The 23,538-nt window shown below is 47.6% G+C and overlaps 1 protein-coding gene across 2 annotated transcripts in view; it reads right to left on the reverse strand.

Moving 5' to 3' along the window:
- Positions 1-23,538, reverse strand: part of LOC146863566 (CD5 antigen-like) — a 414,744-nt gene that overhangs the window by 278,660 nt on the left and 112,546 nt on the right. Inside the window, exon 3 of one of the 2 annotated variants that reach the window (XM_085643026.1) lies at positions 15,500-15,817. The exons of the other annotated variant lie outside the window; for it this stretch is intronic. Within the exon in view, the coding sequence (XP_085499152.1) occupies positions 15,500-15,817 (318 nt within the window). The remainder of the gene's footprint in view (positions 1-15,499; positions 15,818-23,538) is intronic. 2 annotated transcript variants of the gene reach the window in all.

A 23,538-nucleotide genomic window follows, 5' to 3' on the forward strand; every position in this document is an offset into this window, starting at 1 on the left:
TGACTCCTTCACTCCTGACAGTACCTCCCACCAAGGCCCCCCTCTCACTCCTATTAGGTTTACATGGATGTGTCCTATGAAACTCTTTCACCAGCCTAGGGGCATGCAAATGGTCTACTGGTTCCCATGATCTCTCCTCAGGGCCGTAACCTTTTCAATTGACCAAATAGAACAGTTTCCCCTTCTTAATTTTGGAGTCTAAGATTCTTTTAATTTCAAACTCTTCCATTGATTGCACTCGAACAGAAGTTGGCGGACCCTTAATTCTCAAATTTGTGGGATTCCTCTTCAACAGGGAGACATGAAAGACCGGATGTAAGCGTAATCTAGGTGGAAGTTTTACCTTCACGCTCACTGGATTCACCATTCTCTCTACTTGAAAAGGACCCACAAAACAAGGTTGAAATTTTCGATTCCCTTTAAGGCGCATATTTCGGGTCGAAATCCACACCTTGTCACCTGGTTCATAAATGGGACTAGCACGTCTCTTCTTATCAGCTTGTTTCTTATAGGAACTCTTAGCCTTGATCAAATTGTCTGTAGCTACCTTATAAGCCTCTTGTAACTCCTTTACTACCTCTTCAACTGCTGGGACCTCACTCATCTGTTTTCCCACTAAGGTGTTTGGATGTCTCCCAGAACTTAAGTAAAAAGGTGAAAACCCCGTGGAGGAATGGGCAGCATTGTTGTAGGCGAATTCTGCCGCCCGAATTATACTCGGCCATTCACCCTCGTGGTCCATCAAAAACAAGCGCAAGTTTTGCTCCAGTTCCTGATTTACTCTTTCCGCCTGCCCATCGGTCTCAGGATGAAAACTGGTAGATAAACGTAAATCAATCTCCAGTCTCTTAAGAAAAGCTCTCTAAAAATGAGAAACAATCTGAGGGCCCCTGTCCGAAATAACCACCCTGGGAATTCCATGTGCCCTGACTACATGCTGTGTGAACAAGACAGATAATTGAGGGGCTGTTGGAATAGATTTCAATGGAGCAAAGTGACTCATCTTTGTGAAATGATCTACCACCACCCAAATAGTTGAGTAGCCCTTACTAGAGGGAAGATCCACAATGAAATTCATGGAAATGGTATGCCATAGATAGGGAGCTGGAGGCAAGGGTTGCAACAACCCCTGCGGGGCCGATCTAGCAGGCTTCCCTTTCACACTTTACTCACAAGCCGCCACATATTGTCTCACCTGAGCCTCCATGGTGGGCCACCAAAATTCACGCTGAATTAATTCCAAAGTTTACCTGACTCCCTTATGACCAGCCAACAAATCATCATGACAGTGTCGAATGACTTCCAAACGAAGCTCATCATTGGGTACGTAAAGGTTTTCCAAATATTAGTGTATCCCATTCTTGATCTTCCTTCATGTTCCTTCCTTGACCCAATTCCTCAATTCATCCTTTGAAAGAGAATCCCTTATCTTGTCTTCAAATTCTGGGCAGGAGATGACTCATATTATTTTTTCCGATGGAATTATCATATCTTAATTTTTCTTGCCTATGTCATCACCTGAGTAGAGACGAGACAAGGCATCAGCTTTCCCATTCGCAGAGCCGGGTCAATAAGTTAGCACAAACTTATAATCGGCAAAAAACAAAGACCACCTCAATTGCCTTGGGGTGAGCGTTCGCGCTGATCTTAAAAATTGCAGATTTCGATGATCCGTGAACACCGTCACTTCATGCTTAGCTCCTAACAGATAGCGCCGCCATTCTTGAAATGCGTCCTTCACTGCCAGCAATTCTTTGTCTGCAATTGAATAATTTATTTCTGCCGCAGATAATTTTCGTGATCTGTCTGCCACTGGATGAAGCTGTCCAGTAACCTTGTGTCTTTGCGACAAAACTCCCCCTATTGCCAAATTAGACGCATCGGCTTCCACATAAAAAGGTTCCTCAGGATTTGGGTGCTGCAGAACTGGTGCTGTGACCAAAATCTTCTTAAGTTCCACAAAATCCCTTTCAGTATTGTCATTCCATTCAAAGGTGGTTTTCTTTTTAAGCAGACAAGTCAAAGGGCAAACCTTTTCTGAAAATTGTGGAATGAAGCGCCTGTAGAAATTGGCAAACCCAATAAAACTCTGCACCTCTTTTACATTCTGTGGAGAAGGCCAATCCATTATTGCCTTTACTTTGGCCTCATCCATAGAAACTCCGTCGGGCGACAGAACAAACCCCAAAAACTCCACTTGATTTGCATGGAACACGTATTTCTCCAACTTGACAAACAGTTGGTTTTCCAATAATCTGCTCAAAATTGCTCGTATATGTTGAATGTGTTCCTCCAAACTTGCTGAAAAAATAAGAATGTCGTCGATGTAAACAACGAAAAAACGATCCAAAAATTCCCTTAATACATCATTTACAAAATGTTGGAAGGCCGCTGGGGCGTTGCACAAACCGAATGGCATAACTTGATATTCAAACAAACCCAGCCGGGTTCGGAAAGCAGTCTTCCATTCGTCTCCCTCTGCTACGCACACCAAATGATAGGCTCCACGCAAATCCAACTTGGTGTACACTTTCGCCTCCTTAACTTGATCAAGCAGTTCAGAAATCAACGGTAGAGGGTATCGATTTTTCTTAGTGACTGAATTTAAGGCCCGATAGTCGATACACATTCTCAACTTGCCATCCTTCTTTGGAATAAAGAAGAGGGGAGATGAAACTGGGGATTGGGATGGATGGATAAAACCGTTTGCCAAAAATTGTTCCACGTACTCCTTTAAGTGTCGATTTTCCGTTTTTGAAAGCGCATATATTCTACTACACGGCAACAATGCTCCCGGCTCCAACTCTATTCGACAATCGTACTCTTGATGTGGCGGTAACTTCTTGGATTCTTGTTCATCAAAAACTGAGACTAAATCCTGATATTCTTGCAGAATCCTGGGAGTCTCCAACGCACAGATGGTCTGAGTACAACTGGCCAAACTCATCGATGATGTTGCCTCTTGATTCACACCTTCCTTTCCAAAACAATGTTGCTGGCAATAATCAGAACCCATTTCAATGGATCTTTTGGCCCAATCTATCCTTGGGTTGTGTTCTGTAAGCCACGGTAGCCCCAAAATAAGTTGAAACTGGGGGGCATCGATGAGACTAAATTGTAAAATGCTGAGATGATTGCCCGGACCCCTCAAAGAAATTTCTTCAGTGTCAAATACTATAGGGCCAGAGGACAGATTAGTACCATCCACAGCCCGAACGGCTTCTGGTTTTTCCTTCTTCAAAAATTGAATCTTCAAAGATTGAGCAAATCTAATATCACAAAAGTTTCCTGTTGCTCCAGAATCAATCATGACCGATATCTTATTAACTTCTGAATTTCCAAATCTTATTAGAGCTGAAATTATTAAGTGGAGAGCAGACGACTGCAACGTATTAGCAATGAATTGGGAGTCCGGAGTTGACTTATCAACCGCTTCCACCAGAGCAACTCCTCCTACTGGTAGAGCCTGTCTTTTACCCAAGTACTATTTTTAGGCTTCTTTGGACACTCTCTGACAAAATGCCCCGCATTTCCACAATACATACATAGCTTGCCCACTCTTCTTTTCTCTCTTTCCTCCTTTGACAAAGGTCCCCGCACTGACCCAATTTGCATTGGTTCTTCTTCATTTGAACCTTCTCTGGGTTTGGAACATTCAGATCTAACTCTGTCGAAACGTGAAGGAATATATTTCACATCTTTGCACCTCTCATTCTTTCTTTCACATTGACGCTGGTCAATCTGCAAAGCCAAATCTATTAGTTCTGAAACTTCCGTAGGATACTTGGGAATTTGCGCTAGCCCATCCTTTAACTCATCCTTCAGACCTCTATAAAAGATGGCGGCTCTCTTGGCTTCTGGCCAGTTGGGCTCAACAATCAGTTTGTTAAATTGAGCCAGATATGCTACCAGATCCCGGTTACCCTGCTTTAAATCTAAAAGTTCGTTATCTGTGGCTTGTGATATAGATCGTCTATCAAAAATTCGTAGAAATTCTTTCTTGAAGGCATTAAAGTCATACAAAATGGCGTCGTTGTTATTCACCAAAGGCATCGACCAAGCCGCAGCATCTCCGCTCAGGTAAGGCAATATGGAAGCCACCCTAGATTGGTCCTCCTTAAATATGATAGGTTTACACAGGAAGTGTAACGAACACTGAGTAAAAAATATTTGGGCCTTAAGAGGATCCCCACTAAACCGTTCCGGGGCTGCCAAGGGAATTGTGGGGGAGATAGCATGAATGACCTGTGTAGTCAACTCAGTAGCTGATGGAGCTGGAGAAAAGGACGGAGTTTTAATCTCCTTAGACACGGAAGGGGTACCATGGGAGAACTCTTCAAACTGCTGACGCAAGAACAAAGCCTCCTGACGAGACTTCTTTACTTCTTCCATGGTATCGCCCAATTGCTTCTGTATACCATCCAACACTGAGGCCAAAGCCTTAACATCTATCAATCAATCAATCAATCAATCATAGCATTTGTATAGCGCGCTACTCACCCGGAGGGTCTCAAGGCGCTGGGGGAGAGGGGTCCATTACTGCTCGAAAAGCCAGGTCTTGAGTTGCTTCCTGAAGGAGAGATGGTCCTTGGTCAGCCGAAGGTGGATGGGGAGGGAGTTCCAGGTCTTGGCTGCCAGGTAGGAGAAGGATCTTCCTCCGGTGGTGGCTCTGCAGATGCATGGTATGGCAGCGAGGGCGAGGCTGGTCGATCCTAGCTGGAGGGTGGGCGTGTAGAAGGTCAGGTGGCTGTTGAGGTACTTGGGGCCCAGGTCGTGGAGAGCCTTGTGTGTGTGGGTGAGGAGTCTGAACGTGATCCTCTTGCTGATGGGGAGCCAGTGCAGGTCTCTCAGGTGGCCGGAGATGTGGCTGTGTCGGGGGATGTCCAGGACGAGTCGTGCGGAGGCGTTCTGGATGCGTTGCTGAAGTTTGGCTGTGGTTCCGGCGTAGAGGGTGTTCCCGTCGTCGATTCGGCTGGTGACGAGTGCCTGGATGACCGTCTTCCTGGTTTCGGTGGGGATCCATCGGAAGATCTTACGGAGCATGCGTAGGGTGTTGAATGATGATGATGAGACGGCGTTGACTTGTCTGGTCATCGAGAGGGAGGATTCCAGGATGAAGCCCAGGTTGCGTTCGTGGTCCGTTGGCTTGGGAGTGGCGCCCAGGGCAGGGGGCCACCAGGAGTCGTCCCAGGCGGAGGGCGATGATCCCAGGATGAGGACTTCCGTCTTGTCTGAGTTCAGTTTCAGGCGGCTGTTCTTCATCAATTCGGTGACGTCTTTCATCCCTTCCTGGAGGCTGGTTCTGGCGGTGGCGGAGTCGGTGGTGAGGGAGAGGATCAGCTGGGTGTCGCTGGCATAGGAGATGATGTTGAGGTTGTGTTGGCGTGCGATGGCTGCGAGGGGGCCCATGTAGACGTTGAAGAGGGTTGGGCTGAGGGATGATCCTTGTGGTACGCCACAGATGACTTTGGTGGCCTCGGATCTGAATGGGGGAGGCGGACTCTCTGAGTTCTTCCGGCGAGGAACGAGATGATCCACTTCAGTGCCTTCTTTTGGATCCCGATGTTGCTGAGGCGCTGTACTAGGGTGCGGTGGCAGACAGTGTCGAACGCTGCAGAGAGGTCCAGGAGGATGAGGGCCGTTGTTTCCCCGTTGTCGAGCAGGGATCTGATGTCATCGGTGGCTGCAATCAGTGCGGTCTCGGTGCTGTGGTTGGCTCGAAAACTGGACTGCAAGGGGTTGAGGGATCCGTTCGGCTCGAGGAAGGCGGCGAGCTGTCTGTTGATGGTCTGCTCGATGACTTTGGCAGGAAAAGGGAGGAGCGAGATGGGGCGGAAGTTCTTGACGTTGGTGGGGTCCGCTGTTGGTTTCTTCAGGAGGGTGCTGAGCTCGGCGTGCTTCCAGCACTCCGGGAAGGTGGTGTTGATGATGTCCCGTAGTTGGGGTGCGATGATGGAGTCCGCCTTGTTGAAGACTTGGTGGGGGCAGAGGTCGGCAGGTGATCCGGAGTGGATGGTGTTCATCGTGCGGGTGGTGTCTTCGGTGCTGAACGGAGTCCAGGCGCAGAGGGTGGTGGTGGGGGGCATTGGTTCAGCGGTTGGGTGCGTGGTTGGTGCGCCGAAGCTGTTGTGTATGTCAGCGATCTTGCGGTGGAAGAACGAGGCGAGAGAGTCGCAGAGGTCTTGTGAAGGAGTGATGTAGTTGTTTCCGGCGCTGGGGTTGGAGAGCTCTTTGATGATGCTGAATAGTTCCTTGCTGTTGTGGGCGTTGTTGTCCAGTCTTTCTTTGTATGCTGTCTTCTTGGTGGTGCGGATCAGCTGGTGGTGCCTGCGGGTGGCGTGCTTTGAGGGGGGTCATGTTGTCTGTGGTCTGGTCGTGGCACCAGGCTTTCTCGAGGGTGCGGCAGTTCTTCTTGGAGTCCTTGAGTTCATCGGTGAACCAGGGGGCTTTCTTGCTGCCGGGTCTGCTGGGAGGGTTCTTCAGTGGTGCGAGGTTGTCGGCGCAGGCGGTCAGCCACTGGGTGAGGTTGCTGGCTGCTTCGTCAGGGTCCGTTGTGCTGGCGGGAAAGTTCCGACTGAGGGAGGTGGTGAGCTGCTCGGCAGTGATCTTGCTCCAGCTCCGGCGAGGAACCTGTTGCGGATGGTGGTGGGTCGTGGTTTTTCTGAAGCTGAAGTGGACGCAGCTGTGGTCAGTTAAATGAAGTCCGGTAGAGTGGCTGAAGGAGATGTGTTTGCTGGATGAGAAGACGGTTCAAGCGTGTGGCCGGCGTAGTGGGTGGGGGTGTTCACCAGTTGCTTGAGTCCGAGGTTGGCGAGGTTTTTCAGCAGGGTGGTGGTGTTGCAGTCCTTGTTGTTCTCCAGGTGGAAGTTGAGGTTCCCTAGGAGGATGTAGTCAGCGGAGGGGAGGGCGGGCTGATGAAGTCTGCGATGTCTTCGCTGAATTGTGCGCGTGGTCCCGGGGGTCTGTAGATGAGGGTGCCTCTGAGGGTCGTCTTGGGGTCGGAGTGTATCTGGAAGTGGAGGTGTTCGGCGGCGGTGAAAGTGTCGTCGGAGTTGGTCGTGATGAGGATGGTGTTCTTGTGTACGATGGCGATGCCTCCTCCAGTCTGGTTGATGCGGCCCCTCCGGGAGATCTTGTATCCGTCCGGATTGGCTGTGGCGATGTCGGGCGCTGAAGAGGCGTTCATCCAGGTTTCTGTGAGGAAGGCGACATCTGGCGATGTTGTGTCGAGGAGGTTCCAGAGTTCGACGGCGTGTCTGTGGATGGAGCGGGTGTTGAGCAGGATGCACTTGAGGTGGTTGTTGCTGGTGTTCGGCTTGGCGGGTGCGGTGCAGGTGAAGTTGCAGGCTTGGCAGGTGAAGGGTCCGTGGGTGCGTTTTGGGGTGGCTTGGTAGCAGGCAGGGTTCCGGCCGGGTTTGAGTGCGTTGAGGGTGGCGGCGTCGTAGGTCCGTCGTGTGGGCTGGCGTCGATGGGGGCCAGAGGTCCTGGCGCTGGGAGCGGACCGGCCGCGGACGGGCGCAGACGGGCTTGCCTTAAGCGCGCCAGCGGCGTGCCCGCTGCGCGCATCCGCTGCGCGCATCCGCTGCGCGGCCTCCATATGAGAGGGAGAGGTAGGGAGGAGCAGCTGGGAGGTGGGAGTGGGGCGGCCAATGGGAATCAAGGGGGCGGGCTGCAGGGACGCAGCGGCGGGAAATGAACGGCGGGGGACACGGAGAGGAGAAACGGGTACAATGAGGAGGTGAAACGGGCTCAGGGATACAAAAGGCAAAAGGTGGCACAGGCAGCGGGGGACAGAAGACAAAGGGTGTACAAATAGACAGTAGAACGGGCTCTGGGGTACAGAAGGCAAAAGGTGGCACAGGCAGAGAGGCAGCAAAGGAACAGTAATTAGCGGCAGACACGAGCGGCAGAGGCGGCGAGGAGCAGTGCACACAGGGGGCTGTGCGGCGGTGAGGGGAGCGACCTACCTGGTGGCAGGGTCCGTGTTCTTGCTCGGGTGAAAGTTTGAGAGGGCACTTCAATCTGTCAAGTACCTACACCAAACTGTAGCTTCCACAGGAGCCGATGCGTATTCCTCAATTCCCGACTACCCTAGCTGCGAGTTTTGATGCTCACAACTAGGAGAGAGGGGGAAAGGGGAGTTGGAATGAGAAAGAGAGACTGCACTGCTTCGTCTTCAACGGACTGGATTCAATTCTTCTTGGTGTTGAACCCTGTAACAAATAATGTTATGTAACCACTGTAATTTACTTCCTTCCTACTATTTCTTCCAATATCACTCTTATGTTACCTGTCTTCCCACAGTGATTTGCTGCTCTCTTGCTTATGCTGATCGATACTTCTGATCTAGCTCTATTCTACTCTGGTTAGGTGCTTGTGCTGCCTTGTCGAGTTCTGTAAGACAAACTGCATATAATTTCTGTCTACTAATTGTCCCAACCTCCCTTTATACCTTGGTTACCTTTCTTACACCTGAACCATATGTTAGATAACTCCTGTACTTGTTCTTTATTGTCCTATCTGCCTGCTGATAGAAGAACAGATCAGATAACCTTCTTCTCTTCTTGTCTTTCAGCAATGATGTCGAGGACGAGTGGAGGTAAGTACAATTATATATATATAAATATATCTACAAGTTTTCTATAGTAGTGTCTTGTTCGTCGTTTTATTATTTCTTTTTTCTTTTGCACAAAATTGATAGGCAAATATTCGTATGCTATTTACCAACTGACTTCTTGACTAAGAGTTTTCTCTGTGTCTCTATTATCCAATCCTATGCCGTTATAGTATCCCAAAACGTTATGCAGAATAGTTTATTCAAATCTATCCAGAATTAATTTGCTACAACAAGCGTAACACTTAATGTGACTTAGCTGTCCATCTTCTCAACTGCCAGAGCCCAAATATCTTCGAGTCTTCTCTGAAAAGGCTGAGCTCTCACTAAACGCTGCCTTTTCTCACAGGAATTCAGTTGAAGTGCGCAACTGTACTCGCGAGCGGGTGCTATCACAGCTGCGGTCGCTCGCGAGTAGAAGACTAGACCGCTAACCTCCAAGTTGGCCGAACGCGGCCATCTTGGAATTCCGCAATCGTGTTCCTAAAAGAATTCGCAACAATAGGGAAACCAGAGTCAGGGGAAGGACTCGGCGCAGCCTCCCATAAAAGAGATGTGTGTACTGAGGTTTGTTTTGACGTCTTTCTTGCCAAGATGCCCATCTGACTCCTTCACTCCTGACAGGTGGCTAATAAAAAGATCTGTTTCATTTAAAATAAAAAAAATACCTTAGTAATTCACTGAAAAAAACAAAGGTAAAAAAGTTATGTTATACTTTGGTGAATTTCTCAGTGACATCATAAATGTTTTAAATTAAAACAAATACAGAAATTCAGCATTTATAGTTAGCAGCACTAACTATAACATGCGCCCACGCCACGCCCTGCTTATGGCCTTACATGAAATCACTGATGATATGTTCTATGACATAATATATGACATCACTGATGCTTTTTACTTCAAATCTTTAATGTTAAAACCACTTTGGAAGTTTGTTTTTGGAAAATAAGAAAGCTTGGTGAGCGGTTACCATGTTTAGCTGGCTGCTCACAAATCTTTCAGTGCCTTCAGAGGAGATGCCATGACCACGGCACTTCTGTAGGCAAAGAGATTTCTGGTTGGCTAGTCAAGATCACAAAAGGTTGTCATTCTATATGCTGCTAACTTGTTATCACCTTTTACTTTTTTTCATTTATACTATATGCAAATTAACAAAGCCTCTTAAAATTATAGAATGGATGAAGGAAATTACCATCTTGTGTGTGATTTCCTCCCATTAGTTTTCCCCATTTGTTTTGGTGGCTTTAGAAGTCCTGTACAATTTACCAATGCTCATCAGGGATAAAGTGTTTCTGTTTTCCCTTCAAACATGAATACATTGCCTTGTTATTGATTGGTGCATTTACCTTGCATGTAGGTCTCTAGTATATAGTGCAAAATGTGCACCCAAGGCATGGAAGTTAAATGCCACTTGTGGACTGTAGCACCTGTTGTGCCATACTCTACAGTGGCAGCGCAAACATAACAAGGGTCAATTTTAGCCACCTTTTGTGACTTTGTATAGACATGAAATGCAATGCAGCAGCTTGCACTGACTTGCATCATATTTCACTGTGGTTGGTATGTCATGGGTTGAGCATGAATGTTCCCATGCATCCATCCATGGGATTTGACGCAATCTCAGATTTACTAAAATCAGTAAACCTGAGATTGCACCAAAATGGTGCACCTATTGAGGCTAGCGCAACGAGGATAAATCTTTATCATTCTGAAACACACATAGAAATTGCCTCTTAGGATTGTTTTTGCACACGAGGGTACCTTTTCCTGCACAAAAACAATCCAACCTGTAAAGCAGGGGTCCTTGCTTCATGATGAAAGTGTATCTACCTTGGCACCAGGCAGCACACAGTGTGCCAGTGCTAGAAGGGAGCCGATGAGCACTGAATCTTAGTATATATGACACATTTTTGCTTCTATTTTATGCAATGAATCGCTATACGTTCCCTTACTTCATATCGCTGCATAAAACTTTAGTATATCAGGCCTACAATTTCCATTACCTCTTCATCAATGGCCCATCTAGTGCTTAGCCCTGATGAGGTGTGAAAACTGCTCCCAAAGCACAGACAATGGTTTGGGGGTGGATTAGTGTTTTTCTCTTCCTCTGGCAGGAAGGCGAGAGGGGTGGGTCTAGTAACTTACTTATCTTCATTGAGGTCTCCCCGTCACAAGTAAATGTTAAGTGGCACCTGGAAAGGACCCAGCTTGTGTCCTTATAGGCAGACTGACACAAAATCCATTGGAAGGAAACCTACCTCCAGAATGGGTTTGGGGTGACCATAGAGGAAGGGACTGTCTATTGCTGTGGCCACACCTCTTGGAGGGTACACAGGCTCTGCACAAAGGCAGAATGGTTTCCTGATCTTGGATTGTGAGAGAGAGGGGTACTCTGGGATTATTTGAAATAGTACAAACAGGAACTGCTGCAATGGTGGATTGGGTTATCCCTGGGTACCTTTACCCATCGGTTAGGGAGGATCTAGGAGTCACTCTCACCCACTACAAATATGTCACCTCCAGCCACCCACTTCATAATGCTTCTTGGACATATGGAAGAACAGAAGAGGACTGGGCATCCAGTTTCTGGCATGAAGGGAGACCTGAAGGACTGGACCAGCTCCCCCTTGTACCCAGGATTAAGAAGTGGACTTCCCTTCCCTTCTAGAGGGAGAGACATGTACACACTGGTCTAACCGGTAAAAGACTTTTCAGAGCCCTGGCATCACAAAATGGATGCCACTGCCACAGACAGGGGTCTGGCCTCCTGCTGCTGACCGAAACTCCGGCGGGGGAGGCCTGGACAATAGGTTTCCTGTCACAGGGAGATGCAACCACCTCCCCAGACAGGCAGATGTGTATTGGGGCTGGGCGGGAGCACTCTCTGGTGCTTTGAAGTCCTGCACTGGGGGCACACTTTGTGTCCCTGTGCATAGTACAGTTCAAACCGGTTGTAGGGGCTACCTGCCCCTGCTCTGGTGTGAAACTGGAAAAAGAAAATGGGTGTAACCACCCCTCTTTCCAAACCCTCCCATAGGTGGGTCCCCAGAGTATGTCCAACTCCTTTTTTAGTATAAGTATAGGAACCCAGTCCTTGAGACTTTGGATTACCCTGGACGAAACTCTGCAACATATATCGTGGACCTTCGACTTTCTATTTCGACTAGAAGACAGAGGAAATCTCCCTTGGGGTCAAGGAGTGACTCCCCTGCTTGGCAGGCACCAAAGAAGCAACTGTCCGGTCTGCAACTCTGAAGATCCTGCCGGACGCCGAAGTCTTTGCATAACCAGAGGTAGATTTCCAGACTTCCCCAAGGCTTTCCTGAGTCTACAGCAAAGCTGAGGCCCATGGCTATCGTGGGTGCTGTGGTACCATGACCCCTGGACACTGTGAACTTTTGGCGGTACATCATCTTCCTGGCCTTCCTAGAAGTTGTGCTTTGGGCTCTGAGTACCCCTAGCCTTAAGCACCAACTGCACCAAAGATCTCTGGCCTCCACTCCACGAGTGACCTGTGGGTCAGTTTCCAGTGCGACTGCTTGAGGCTCCTTCACAATCGCTAGTCCATTGGCTAGTGGGTCCCCACGAAGGCAACTCGATTTCTGATTGGGATTTTCTGGTTGCTCCAGATGTGTCCTGACTTACCTCTGCTGGGTGCGTCTCCCAGACCTTGCTGGTCTGCACCGACATCCTTCTTCTATTTCCACTTGACTTGCTGTTGCCAAGGCTTGTTGGATCCATTATGGTCGCTGATACCGCAGCATTCGATAGACTTTGTGGGACAGCTGGAATCCAGCTCCTGGTTGCCATCAACGCCTCCTGGACTTTGTGGCTGAAGAGTCAATACACCAATCAACTCACCTGAAGCACCTGACATCTGTGCCCTTAGTCACTGGTAAGTAACCCAGACTCTGTCCCCTCTGCTTTCAGATTCCTTCCATCCTCAATCCAGGCTTGGATCTCTTCGGACACTTCTCCTCTTCACGGCAGTAGCAATTCTTTGCCAGCTTCCATTGAAAACGACGCCGCGACCCGACTCCAAAAGACCACTATACACCCAGTTTCCCTGGGTGAGGTAAGTCGAGTACTCCAGTGCTCCGGTGGGTGTTGGCCCTAGACACCTCTAAGGGTATGCTTGTAGTCATCCTCTAAGTGTCCTTAACTTGTAATTTTCCAACCGCGACTTTCCCCATAGAAGTTAACGGCGATTCACGCCTGTGTTCTAACACTGCACGCGTCCCCCGTGGGTCTCCTACGTCACTACCTTGGGTGATTCCTTGGGGCCCAAGCACGTCTAAAGGCTCTAGGCCTTGTGTCTAGCTCAGTAGTGGTTCTTATACCACTTTATTGGTATATGGTTTGATACGCCCCTAGGGCCCAAACGTGTATTTGTGCTTTTACTGTTGAATACTGACTTGTAACTTAAGTACTTCGAACTCCAGCCTCATAAAGAGACTAGATGGGTATGTTTTATCTTAAATACATATATTTTTAATATATACCTGGTGTGGTTGTCCTTTCATTGGGTCATTCAAGAGATTATAGACTGGTAAAACAAGCTGCTATACATTCCTTCAAGACTTAGCCTGAAGGCTGCTCTCCATAGCTACCACTTGGATAGCTTTCAATAAAGGTCGTCTTTAACCTATCACCATAAGGGGTTGTTTGGGCTGGTACAAGGTGCCCATTTTAATTAGTGGACAGCATATACCAGGCCAATTTCTCACAATTCTGAGATTAAGTCTTAAGGTAAAAATCTTGACCAGAAGTAGGCGGCAAAAGTATCTATCCACAGGACTTCCCTGGGTGCGACATTTAAACTTTTCCTTCTCTGAGCTATCTCCCAAATCCAACAACATCAGTGGGACCATGTCCAATGCATATCCGACTTCATGAGGACTTCTTCCGAAAAAGACTGCTGACTTGCCTCACTTAAGGTGGGAGAGGTGTGGCGCAGCAGCTAGGTTGGCTGACTCTGGAGCTCGGGGCTCACAGTTCAATCCCCAGCGCCAGAGGCAGATCAGCTCAGCATCATGTGACTCTGGACAATAGTTCACTTAATCTCCTCAACGTCCCACAGCGCCTTGAGACTCTTATGGGTGATTAGGTCGTGCTTTGAAAAAAATACTGAGTTACTTAAGGATTTTGTCTTCCATTTCCTTGACTAAGTCCCAAGGTAAAACCTCCGACTGGGTTTAACATGGTTGGTAGATCCCATCTGCTCTCCAGGTAGGCCTGAAATCACTCTTAGGTCCTTGTCTATTCCAACCCTTCACTACAATTGGAGCTTTGGGCTTTCTAACACTATTTTTCTTGGTTTTGTGTTGTTATGGTGTTTATTTTTACATTTTACTCTACTTTTCTAATTTTGAATTTGTATTGCTTGGTGTTTGCTATTGTTGTGATACTGCATATTAACTTTGCACCATGAGCTATGTCCATCCTGTCTACACTGTGCCATACCGACCAGGGGGCTGAGCGCAAAGTTAATTTAGTGACTTTCAGGGTTCACCCTGACTAATGTTGTGATTGTTACTTGAGGTGGGCAGTCACCCACCACAAACAATGATACAATTTCTTACAGTGGAGTTCTTGTGTGTGCTTCCTTGGGAGGAAAGGTGTTCCAACAACCCGCAAACCAAATAAAAGTCTTTTTGACTGTCTCAGGTAGGATTATTGATGTCTTATCCAATACACATAGGGCCAGATGTACGACCATTCACTTTTTCGAATCGCAAATTGCGTGGAACTGCGACTCTCAATTTGCGACTTGCAAAAGAGAATGTACAACAGTGTCTTAGATACTGTTTGTGATTCTCAATGGGGTCGCAAATTGCATGACTCATTAATATTCATGAGGCAAGCACAATTTGTGACCCCATTGGTAATGGCTAGCACTCACAGGGATGGTGGCCTGCTGGGGTCAGCAGACCACGATGTCTGGGACTGCTTTTTCAATCAAGCAGTTTAAAAAAAATAAAAGCAGTCCATTTTTCTTAAAGGAAAATGGGGTGCATTTAAAAAAGAAAAATTAAACTTTTCAGTTTAATTTTTTAAGGGCAGGCAGTGGTCCCTCTTAAAAATATTTTCTCACAGTCTCACAAAGGGGAATGGGTCCCCAGGGGACCCCTTCACATTTGCGAGTGGTTTACCACCAACTTGAAGCAGGTGGCAAACTGCGAGTGTTTTGCGAGCGCAAATGCGGTTTCAATACAATAGTACATGCCATTGAGACTCACTATAAGGAAGGGATGCCCCTTCCTACTAGCAAGAGTCGCAAACGCTATTTTGTGAATCAGTGACTCGCAAAATAACGTTTGTACATGCTTGGACCCTTTTATGCGGTCTCAAACAGGCCGATCTCCCATTTGTGACTGCAAGAAATGGTCGTACTTTTGACTCATAATGTCCTGCTAAATTGTGGGAGGTGTGCGGGTTAAGGAAGATCTACTTGGCAGCATTTAAAGGTTGGCCCTGTTTAAAAGTAGCAGAAATGATCATACGGAAGCCACTCGAGATACTGGCAGGTGGTTGGTTTAGGTTGGAAATGCTATGGTTTTGTGGATTCTGTGAAAAAAAACATAATCAAAATCCAATTTCACTATAACCATGTTACCTGAAAATGCCCTAAAGTCTACCTCACTCCCAACGTATTCCTGGGCTCACAGCCTCTGGTTACAGATCAGTCCTCGTGTCCACCATCTCTGTGGACCATGTTTCCTCCTCAGTCTGCTCCCACATGCTCCTCGCCACACTGGAATGCCCTCCAGTTTACTGTACAGCTCTCTGCTACTTTGTTGTTAGCTTTGCTTTACAAAGATGCAGAGACATTGTTTACATCTCTTACCAGGAAGTGAGATCTCATAATAGTGATTGTTTTTTTACCTGTGCAGCGCACTCCAGCGGACTTCGTGGTATCGCAATCCTGAGGTATCTCGGTGGTGTGGGGACACTCTGAGAGCCTGTGTTCATCTCCATTGCACTGTACATCTGAAATCAGTACTGGCTCATATATATTTTTAATAAATGAAGATCCGGTTGTTGCTGAAACTGGAGCTCCACATCCCAGCTCTCTACAGACCACTGCAGCAGCCTTCATGTCCCACTGGTGGTTACAAACTCTTCCCCATTCACGGACTTTAATCCGCACAAACCCAACACAGGGATCCTTGGAATCCGTCAGTACAACCTCAAAAATGGGAGCTGCAGAAACAGAAGAAATGCAAATCATTCTCATTCTATAAACCCTTTCACTGCCTGGATATTTACAAACCCCTGTGCCAGAGTGTTTGCTAAAATATCAGCATTAGAATTTTCCAAGCCTGAGCTCACACAATACACTTATAAAACAGTACATGTTTTTGTTTCATTCAGGGCGACCTGCTGGCGTGTAAACCTCTCATCAATATCTCTTTTCACCCTTCAGTGTTACTCACACAGGAATGTACCTCTGCCACGGAATGACCCAAATCAGCATTCGCCTGCATCCTCAGAGTGTGGGTTCCGATGTGTTTGAGTAGGAATCCACACTAGACACTCAGGAATCTTTTTAATACGAGGCAAGTTCATGGGTGACACCAGTGGTGTAACATTAGCCCCAGCAGCCTCAGGGTGTGCGGGGGTGACTGCTCTAGGGGCCCCCTCTGGCACTGTGCACAGGTTGCAGGTCCCTGGTCTGAGAGCTCCTTACTGGGTACGGAGTGTGAGGGGGGTTCCCTGTTCCACCTTTGGGGTACACCAGTGGTGTAACATTAGCCCCAGCAGCCCCAGGGTGTGCGGGGGTGACTGCTCTAGGGGCCCCCTCTGGCACTGTGCACAGGTTGCAGGTCCCTGGTCTGAGAGCTCCTGACTGGGTGCAGAGTGTGACGGAGGTTCCCTGTTGCACCTTTGGGGACACCAGTGGTGTAACATTAGCTCCAGCAGCCCCAGGGTGTGCGGAGGTGACTGCTGTAGGGGCCCCCTCTGGCACTGTGCACAGGTTGCAGGTCCCTGTTCTGAGAGCTCCTGACTGGGTGCGGAGTGTGAGGGGGTTCCCTGTTATACCTTTGGGGGACACCAGTGGTGTAACATTAGCCCCAGCAGCCCCAGGGTGTGCGGGGGTGACTGCTGTAGGGGCCCCCCTCTGGCACTGTGCACAGGTTGCAGTTCCCTGGTCTGAGAGCTCCTGACTGGGTGCAGAGTGTGAGGGGGGTCCCTGTTACACCTTTGGGGGACACCAGTGGTTTAACATTAGCCCCAGCAGTACTTGCGGTGCAGGGGTGACTGATGTAGGGGCCCCCATCTGGCACTGTGCACAGGTTGCAGGTCCCTGGTCTGAGAGCTCCTGTCTGGGTCCAGAGCATAGGGGACCCCTCCATATTACAGCACTGGGGGGCACTTGCAGTATTTGCGTTCTGGGGTCTGCCAGCACTGAGGGAACCTACCAAAGTCCAGACATTTCTCCAAACTGGACAGAAAGGAATTGGTGCGGATGGTGCTCGCAGAATCCCATGTTTTGGGTGACATAAAACTCCAGAAGCTCAAACAAATGCCTAAAGTCCTCCCATAAAATTGTCCCTATTTTTTTCTGATAAAAACAGTACCATGCATTATGTAAGCGGGCTTGAGGCTGAAATGTGCCAATATTGTGACCTTGTGAAGACCATATTGAAGTATCCTGACTTCACATTGCCATGGACATGATCTGCTCCTGTGTGTTATGACACACCTACATGTGAACAAAGGACACTGATTGGATAGTTTTTCAACCTAATAAAAAAATCAAACCACCATTGAGCTCCTCATTGGGCCACAGATGTGGGTGTCTGTGACCCAGACAGGAGTCCCACTGGGTGCATTCATTCATAGAACAAGAAAACCATAAATAAAATTAAATATTTTTTAAAAATCAAAAAACACCATCTCATGAGGACATCGAGCTTAAAACCCTTGCTCCACTATATACAACACTCTCCTGTGAGTCAGTTCTCATGATTCTCATAGAAAAGCTCTGTTGAGACCCTCTAACAGGCAGCATAATCCAGTCCGGCACAGCAGAGTATGCAGTGCAGAAAAGTAGTGCATGTTCCATCATCTCACATTCGAGTTTGCAGGCTGGACAGAAGTCTACTGCAGGGTTCAGGGCAGAAATAGTTAATCATTTACTATGAAATACATTTACACCAGGGGTCCCACATCTAAACTTCAAGTAAAGCTGCTTTACAAGAGAGCTAAATTATAACTGAAAAGGGCAGTGTAATGTGGCCTCTACTAAGTTAGTTGCAGGAGTACAGTATTTACGTGTATCTAGCATGCCTAACCATGCAGTGTGCCTTAATCTTGTTAATATAAAGTGAAGCATTAGACATCTAATTAGTCGCTTCACTGTAGACATGAGAGAATTCATAGAAATCATGTATCGGAGTGATCTAACAACTAGAAATAATACGAAAAGTCGTAGTTCTCATGGATTGTTTCTGTAAAATTGTTTTAACTATATTGCATAGGTGCTGTGAGTTAATTATTAACATTGTACTTTTATTTGCACACTCAGATATACATTTTACGTACACAAGAGACTTGCGTTTGCTGTGTATTTGAATGATCTATTAAGTTAGCTTAACCAAAGGCCTTAAGCATTTGGGATTTCAGCGTCTAACCTTCAATGTGAAAGTTTTTCTTGTGCTGCAATGTTCTTTTCCTTGCAGGTGCGCTCACATGATTCCACAGTCAGAGAAAGTGATCTTGTGTACTAGAGGTAGCCGGGTTTGGGAGGAGAGCTTTTGCCAAGGACAAGAAGAGCTAACGAGCTGAGGATAAGCCTCTCTTCATGGTGTACCAGGAGGAGCGCAATATCCAAGGACAAGAAGAACTAACGAGCTGGAGAGAAGCCTCGGTTCATTTTGTACCAGAAGGAGCATAACATCCAAGGACGAGAAGAGCTAATGATCTAAGGAGAGGCCTCAGTTCATGGTGTACAAGGAGGAGCGCAACATCCAAGGACGAGAAGAGCTAACGAGCTGAGGATAAGCCTCTCTTCATGGTGCATCAGGAGGAGCGCAACATCAAAGGATGAGAAGAGCTAACGATCTAAGGAGAAGACTCGGTTCATTTTGTACCAGAAGGAGCATAGCATCCAAGGATGAGAAGATCTAATGATCTAAGGAGAGGCCTCAGTTCATGGTGTACCAGGAGGAGCACAACTTCCAAGGACGAGAAGATCCAACGAGCTGAGGAGAAGCCTCTGTTTATGGTGTATCAGGAGAAGCGCAACATCCAAGGACGAGAAAAACTAACGAGCAGGAGAAAAGCTTCTGTTCATGGTGTACTAGGAAGAGCACAAGCTCCAAGGACGAGAAGAGCTAACGAGCTGAGGAGAAACCTCTCTTCATGGTGCATCAGTAGGAGCGCAACATCCAAGGACGAGAAAATCTAACGATCTGAGGAAAAGCCTTGGTTCATTTTGTACCAGAAGGAGAACAACATCCAAGGACGAGAAGAGCTAATGATCTAAGAAGAGGCCTAAGTTCATGGTGTACCAAGAGGAGCACAACATCCACGGACGATAAGAGCTAACGAGCTGAGGTGAATCCTCTGTTCATGGTGTATCAGGAAGAGAGCAACATCCAAGGACAAGAAGAAGTAACAAGCCGGAGAGAAGACTCTGTTCATGTTGTACCAGGAGGAGCACAAGATCCAAGGACAAGAAGACCTAACGAGCTGGAGAGAAGCCTCTGTTCATAGTGTCCCAGGAGGAGCACAAGATCCAAGGACGAGAAGAGCTAACAAGCTGAGGCGGAGCCTCGGTTCATTTTGTACCCGAAGGAGCATAATCTCCAAGGACGAGAAGAGCTAATGATCTAAGGAGAGGCCTCAGTTGATGGTGTACCTGGAGGAGCGCAACATCCAAGGACATGAAGAGCTAACAAGCTGAGGAGAAGCCTCTGTTCATGGTATACCAGGAGGATCGCAACATCCAAGGACAAGAAGAACTAACGAGCTGGAGAGAAGACTCTGTTCATGGTGTACCAGGAGGAGCGCAAGATCCAAGGATGAGAAGAGCTAATGAGCTGGAGAGAAGCCTCTGTTCATGGTGTACCAGGAGGAGTGTGAGAAGGTGGCCTGATATATGCTGGTGGAATGCTACTCCCGCCGCCAGGACTGGTGGGGTGGTAGTATTCCAAACGTTTGACACCAAACACAACATGTTTTGATGCAGCCATTCCAAAGTCAGCATTTACCGCGAGGTTATAATGTACTTAAGAGTATATGGTATGGCTGTATCACAGAACAGCCATAATGAAGTATTTCTGAAAGCTGCAGAGGGGCTCAGCTCATGCTTGGACACCCTCTCACATAAAACCAAGCACTCTGCCTTCAGGATTGTCAAGGCCTGCGATAGGAGTGGCTTATAGGTTTATATGTGTCTGTATAAGGTAGTGATATAGGTAGCCTATACCACTGTAAGGGGTGCAAGCACACCCTTACCCAGGCTGCAGTAGCAGACCTGTGGTGTCATTTTGGAATGCTTCCCAGGTGGGGCATAATACATGCTGCAGCCCCTGGTAGGCCTCTGAGGTACCTATGCCCTAGGTATATAGTATACCATATTCTAGGGGCCTATAAGGCACTCCAGAATCCAATTAGATATGTACCTAATGTACATGGAAACCATTTTAGAGAGGAAGCAGCTAGGCTGTTGTCCTGATTTGCAGGGCCACAGCCAGACTAAGGTCGAAAAACAGTGAAACACCAGCAAAAAGTGGAGGTACCCATGTGAAGCAGATCCTACTCTCCTACACAACCCCCCCAAACGCAGGGACATTAAACTAACCTTGACCAGTTGAGTCTTCATGTTCTAAGTGAAAATACCTAGAGAGTTCATCTGCATTGACATGGTTACTCCCAGGTCTATGTTCCACTGTAAAGTCCATCCCCTGTAGGGAAATGGACCATCTAAGCAGTTTGGGGTTTTCACCCTTCATTTGTTTTAGCCATAAGAGGGGCTTATGGTCTGTCTGAACAAGGAAGCGAGTACCAAACAAGTATGTCCTCAACTTCTTCAGAGCCCAAACCACAGCAAAGGCATCCCTCTCAATGGCTGACCAACGTTTCGCTCTAGGGGTCAGCTTTCTGCTTATGAAAGCTACTGGCTGATCCTGACCTTCTTCATTCAGTTGTGACAGCACAGCTCCAACCCCCAATTCAGATGAATCAGTTTGAACAATGAACCTTTTGGAGTAGCCAGGACTCTGCAGAATGGGAGCAGTACACATGGCCTGCTTCAGGTCATCAAATGCCTTCTGAAAGCTAGCTGTCCACTGAACCTTTTTGGGCATTTTCTAGGAAGTTAAGTCATTCCAGGGTGTCACTATTGAGCCATACCCTTTGACAAATCTCCTATGGTACCCAGTCAGGCCTAAGTTGGCTCTCACCTGAGTCTGGGTAGTTAAGCAGTCCATTTCATTATGGTCTGGATCTTGCTCTGCAATAGTTCAACCTGGCCTCCACCTACTAGGTGGCCCAGGTACACAACCTGACTCTGCCCTATCTGGCACTTAGTAGCCTTGATAGTTAGGCCTGCTTTTTGCAGGGCCTCCAAAACATTCCTTAGGTGGACCAGGTGATCCTCCCAGGTGGAGCTAAAGACAGCAATATCATCTAGATATGCTGCACTAAAGGATTGCAGGCCTGTGAGAACTGTATTCACCAACCTTTGGAAAGTGGCAGGTGCATTCTTCAACCCAAAGGGCATTACCACAAATTGATAGTGCACACTAGGGGTAGAAAATGCTGTTTTTGGCTTTGCATCATCAGCTAGTCTGATCTGCCGGTAGCCAGCTGTCAAGTCAAATGTGTTAAGGTACTTGGCTGAGGCTAAAGTATCTATAAGCTCATCTGCCCTTGGTATTGGATGGGCATCAGTCCTAGTGACTGCATTGAGACCCCTGTAGTCCATGTGAGAAGGTGGCCTGATATATGCTGTCCACTAGCTCTAGTGGGCACCCTGTATCAGTCCAAACAGCCCCTTATGGTGAATGGTTAAAGACAACCTTATGTGAAAGCTATCCTAGTGGTAGCTATGGAGAGCAGCCTTCAGGCTAAGTCTTGAAGGAATGTAAAGCAGCTTGTTTTACCAGTCTATAATCTCTTGAATGATCAAATGAAAAGACAACCACACCAGGTATATATTCAAAATATATATATTTCAGGTTAAACACACCCCTCTAGTCTCTTTATGAGACTGGAGTTCGAAGTACTAAAGTTACAAGTGATTAAGCATCAGTAAAAGCACAAATACACACGTTTGGGCCCTAGGGGCGTACAAAATCATATACTAAAAAAGTTGTATAAGAACCATGACTGTAATAGGCACTAGGCCTATTGCCTCTAGAATCGCTGAGACCCCAAGGAACCACCCAAGGTAGTGACACAGGGGACCCACGGGAACTGTATGCAGTGTGGAAAGACAGCCTTGGGTTTCTATTATCTTCTATGGGGAATAGTATTCCCCAATGGCGGGGGGTAGTATTCCAAAGCGTTTGACACCAAACACAACATGTTTTGATGCAGCCATTCCAAAGTTAGCATTTACCGCGAGGTTATAATGCACTTAAGAGTATATGGTATGGCTGTATCACAGAACAGTCAAAAGGAAGTATTTCCGAAAGCTGCAGAGGGGCTCAGCTCATGCTTGGGCACCCTCTCACATAAAACAAAGCACTCTGCCTTAAGGATTGTCAAGGCCTGCCATGGTAGTGGCTTATAGGTTTATATGTGTCTGTATAAGGTAGTGATATAGGTAGCCTATACCACAGTAAGGGGTGCAAGCACACCCTTACCCAAGCTGCAGTAGCAGACCTGTGGTGTCATTTTGGAGTGCTTCCCAGGGGTGGCATAACACATGCAGCAGTCCCTGGTAGGTCTCTGAGGTACCTATGCCCTAGGTACATAGTATATCATATACTAGGGGCTTATGAGTCACTCCAGAATCCATTTAAATATGTACCTAATGTACATGGAAACCATTTTAGAGAGGAAGCAGCTAGGCTGTTGTCCTGATTAGCAGGGCCACAGCCAGATTAAGGTCGAAAAACAGTGAAACACCAGCAAAAAGTGGAGTTACCCAGGTGAAGCAGATCCTACTATCCTACAAGGAGTAAAAGATCCAAGGACGAGAAGAGCTAACGAGCTGAGGAGAAGCCTCTCTTCATGGTGCATCAGGAGTAGGCCTGGGCGAAGCACTACGCTACGCTCGCGTAGTTTGCGAAGTTCGCGCTACTTCGCACTACGCGAACTGCACGTAGCACAGTGCGAACACGCGTAGCGTAGTGTTGCGTAGTGCTGCGGTCATTTTTTGCTTGCTCGCGGTCCTCAACGTCAAGTTGGCGACCGCGAGCAAGCAAAATGACATCCTGGCGAGACTTTTTCCTTGTTCGCGATCGCGAGCATGGAAAATAAACCTCCCGGCGAGATTCACAATGCGAGAAGGTCAGGTTTCTCATTGCGAGGGGTCGCGTATGCTCGCGACCGCTCGCGATGAGAAACTACCAGTTCGCGTTGAGAAAGCTGCAGCTCGAGGAAAAATCTACTCGAGCAGCAGAAAACTACAGCTCGCACTGTGCAAGATGCCATTTTCAATGATTGCACAGTGCCGGTTGCTTGTCCGCACTGTGCAATCATTGAAAACAACATCTTGCACAGTGCGAACATGTTACTTCGCAGTTCGCGAAGTGCTACGCGTAGCTCGCGTAGTGCGAACTTCACTTTGCGTAGCTTCGCGAAGTGCTACTTCGCGAACTACGCCCACCCTTAATCAGGAGGAGTGTAACATCCAAGGACAAGAAAAGCTAACAATCTGAAGAGAAGCCTCGGTTCATTTTGTACGAGAAGAAGCATAACATCAAAGGACGAGAAGGGCTAATGATCTAAGGAGAAGCCTCAGT

The sequence above is a fragment of the Triturus cristatus genome, chromosome 2_2, assembly GCF_964204655.1.
Source record: "Triturus cristatus chromosome 2_2, aTriCri1.1, whole genome shotgun sequence".
Taxonomy (NCBI): domain Eukaryota; kingdom Metazoa; phylum Chordata; class Amphibia; order Caudata; family Salamandridae; genus Triturus; species Triturus cristatus.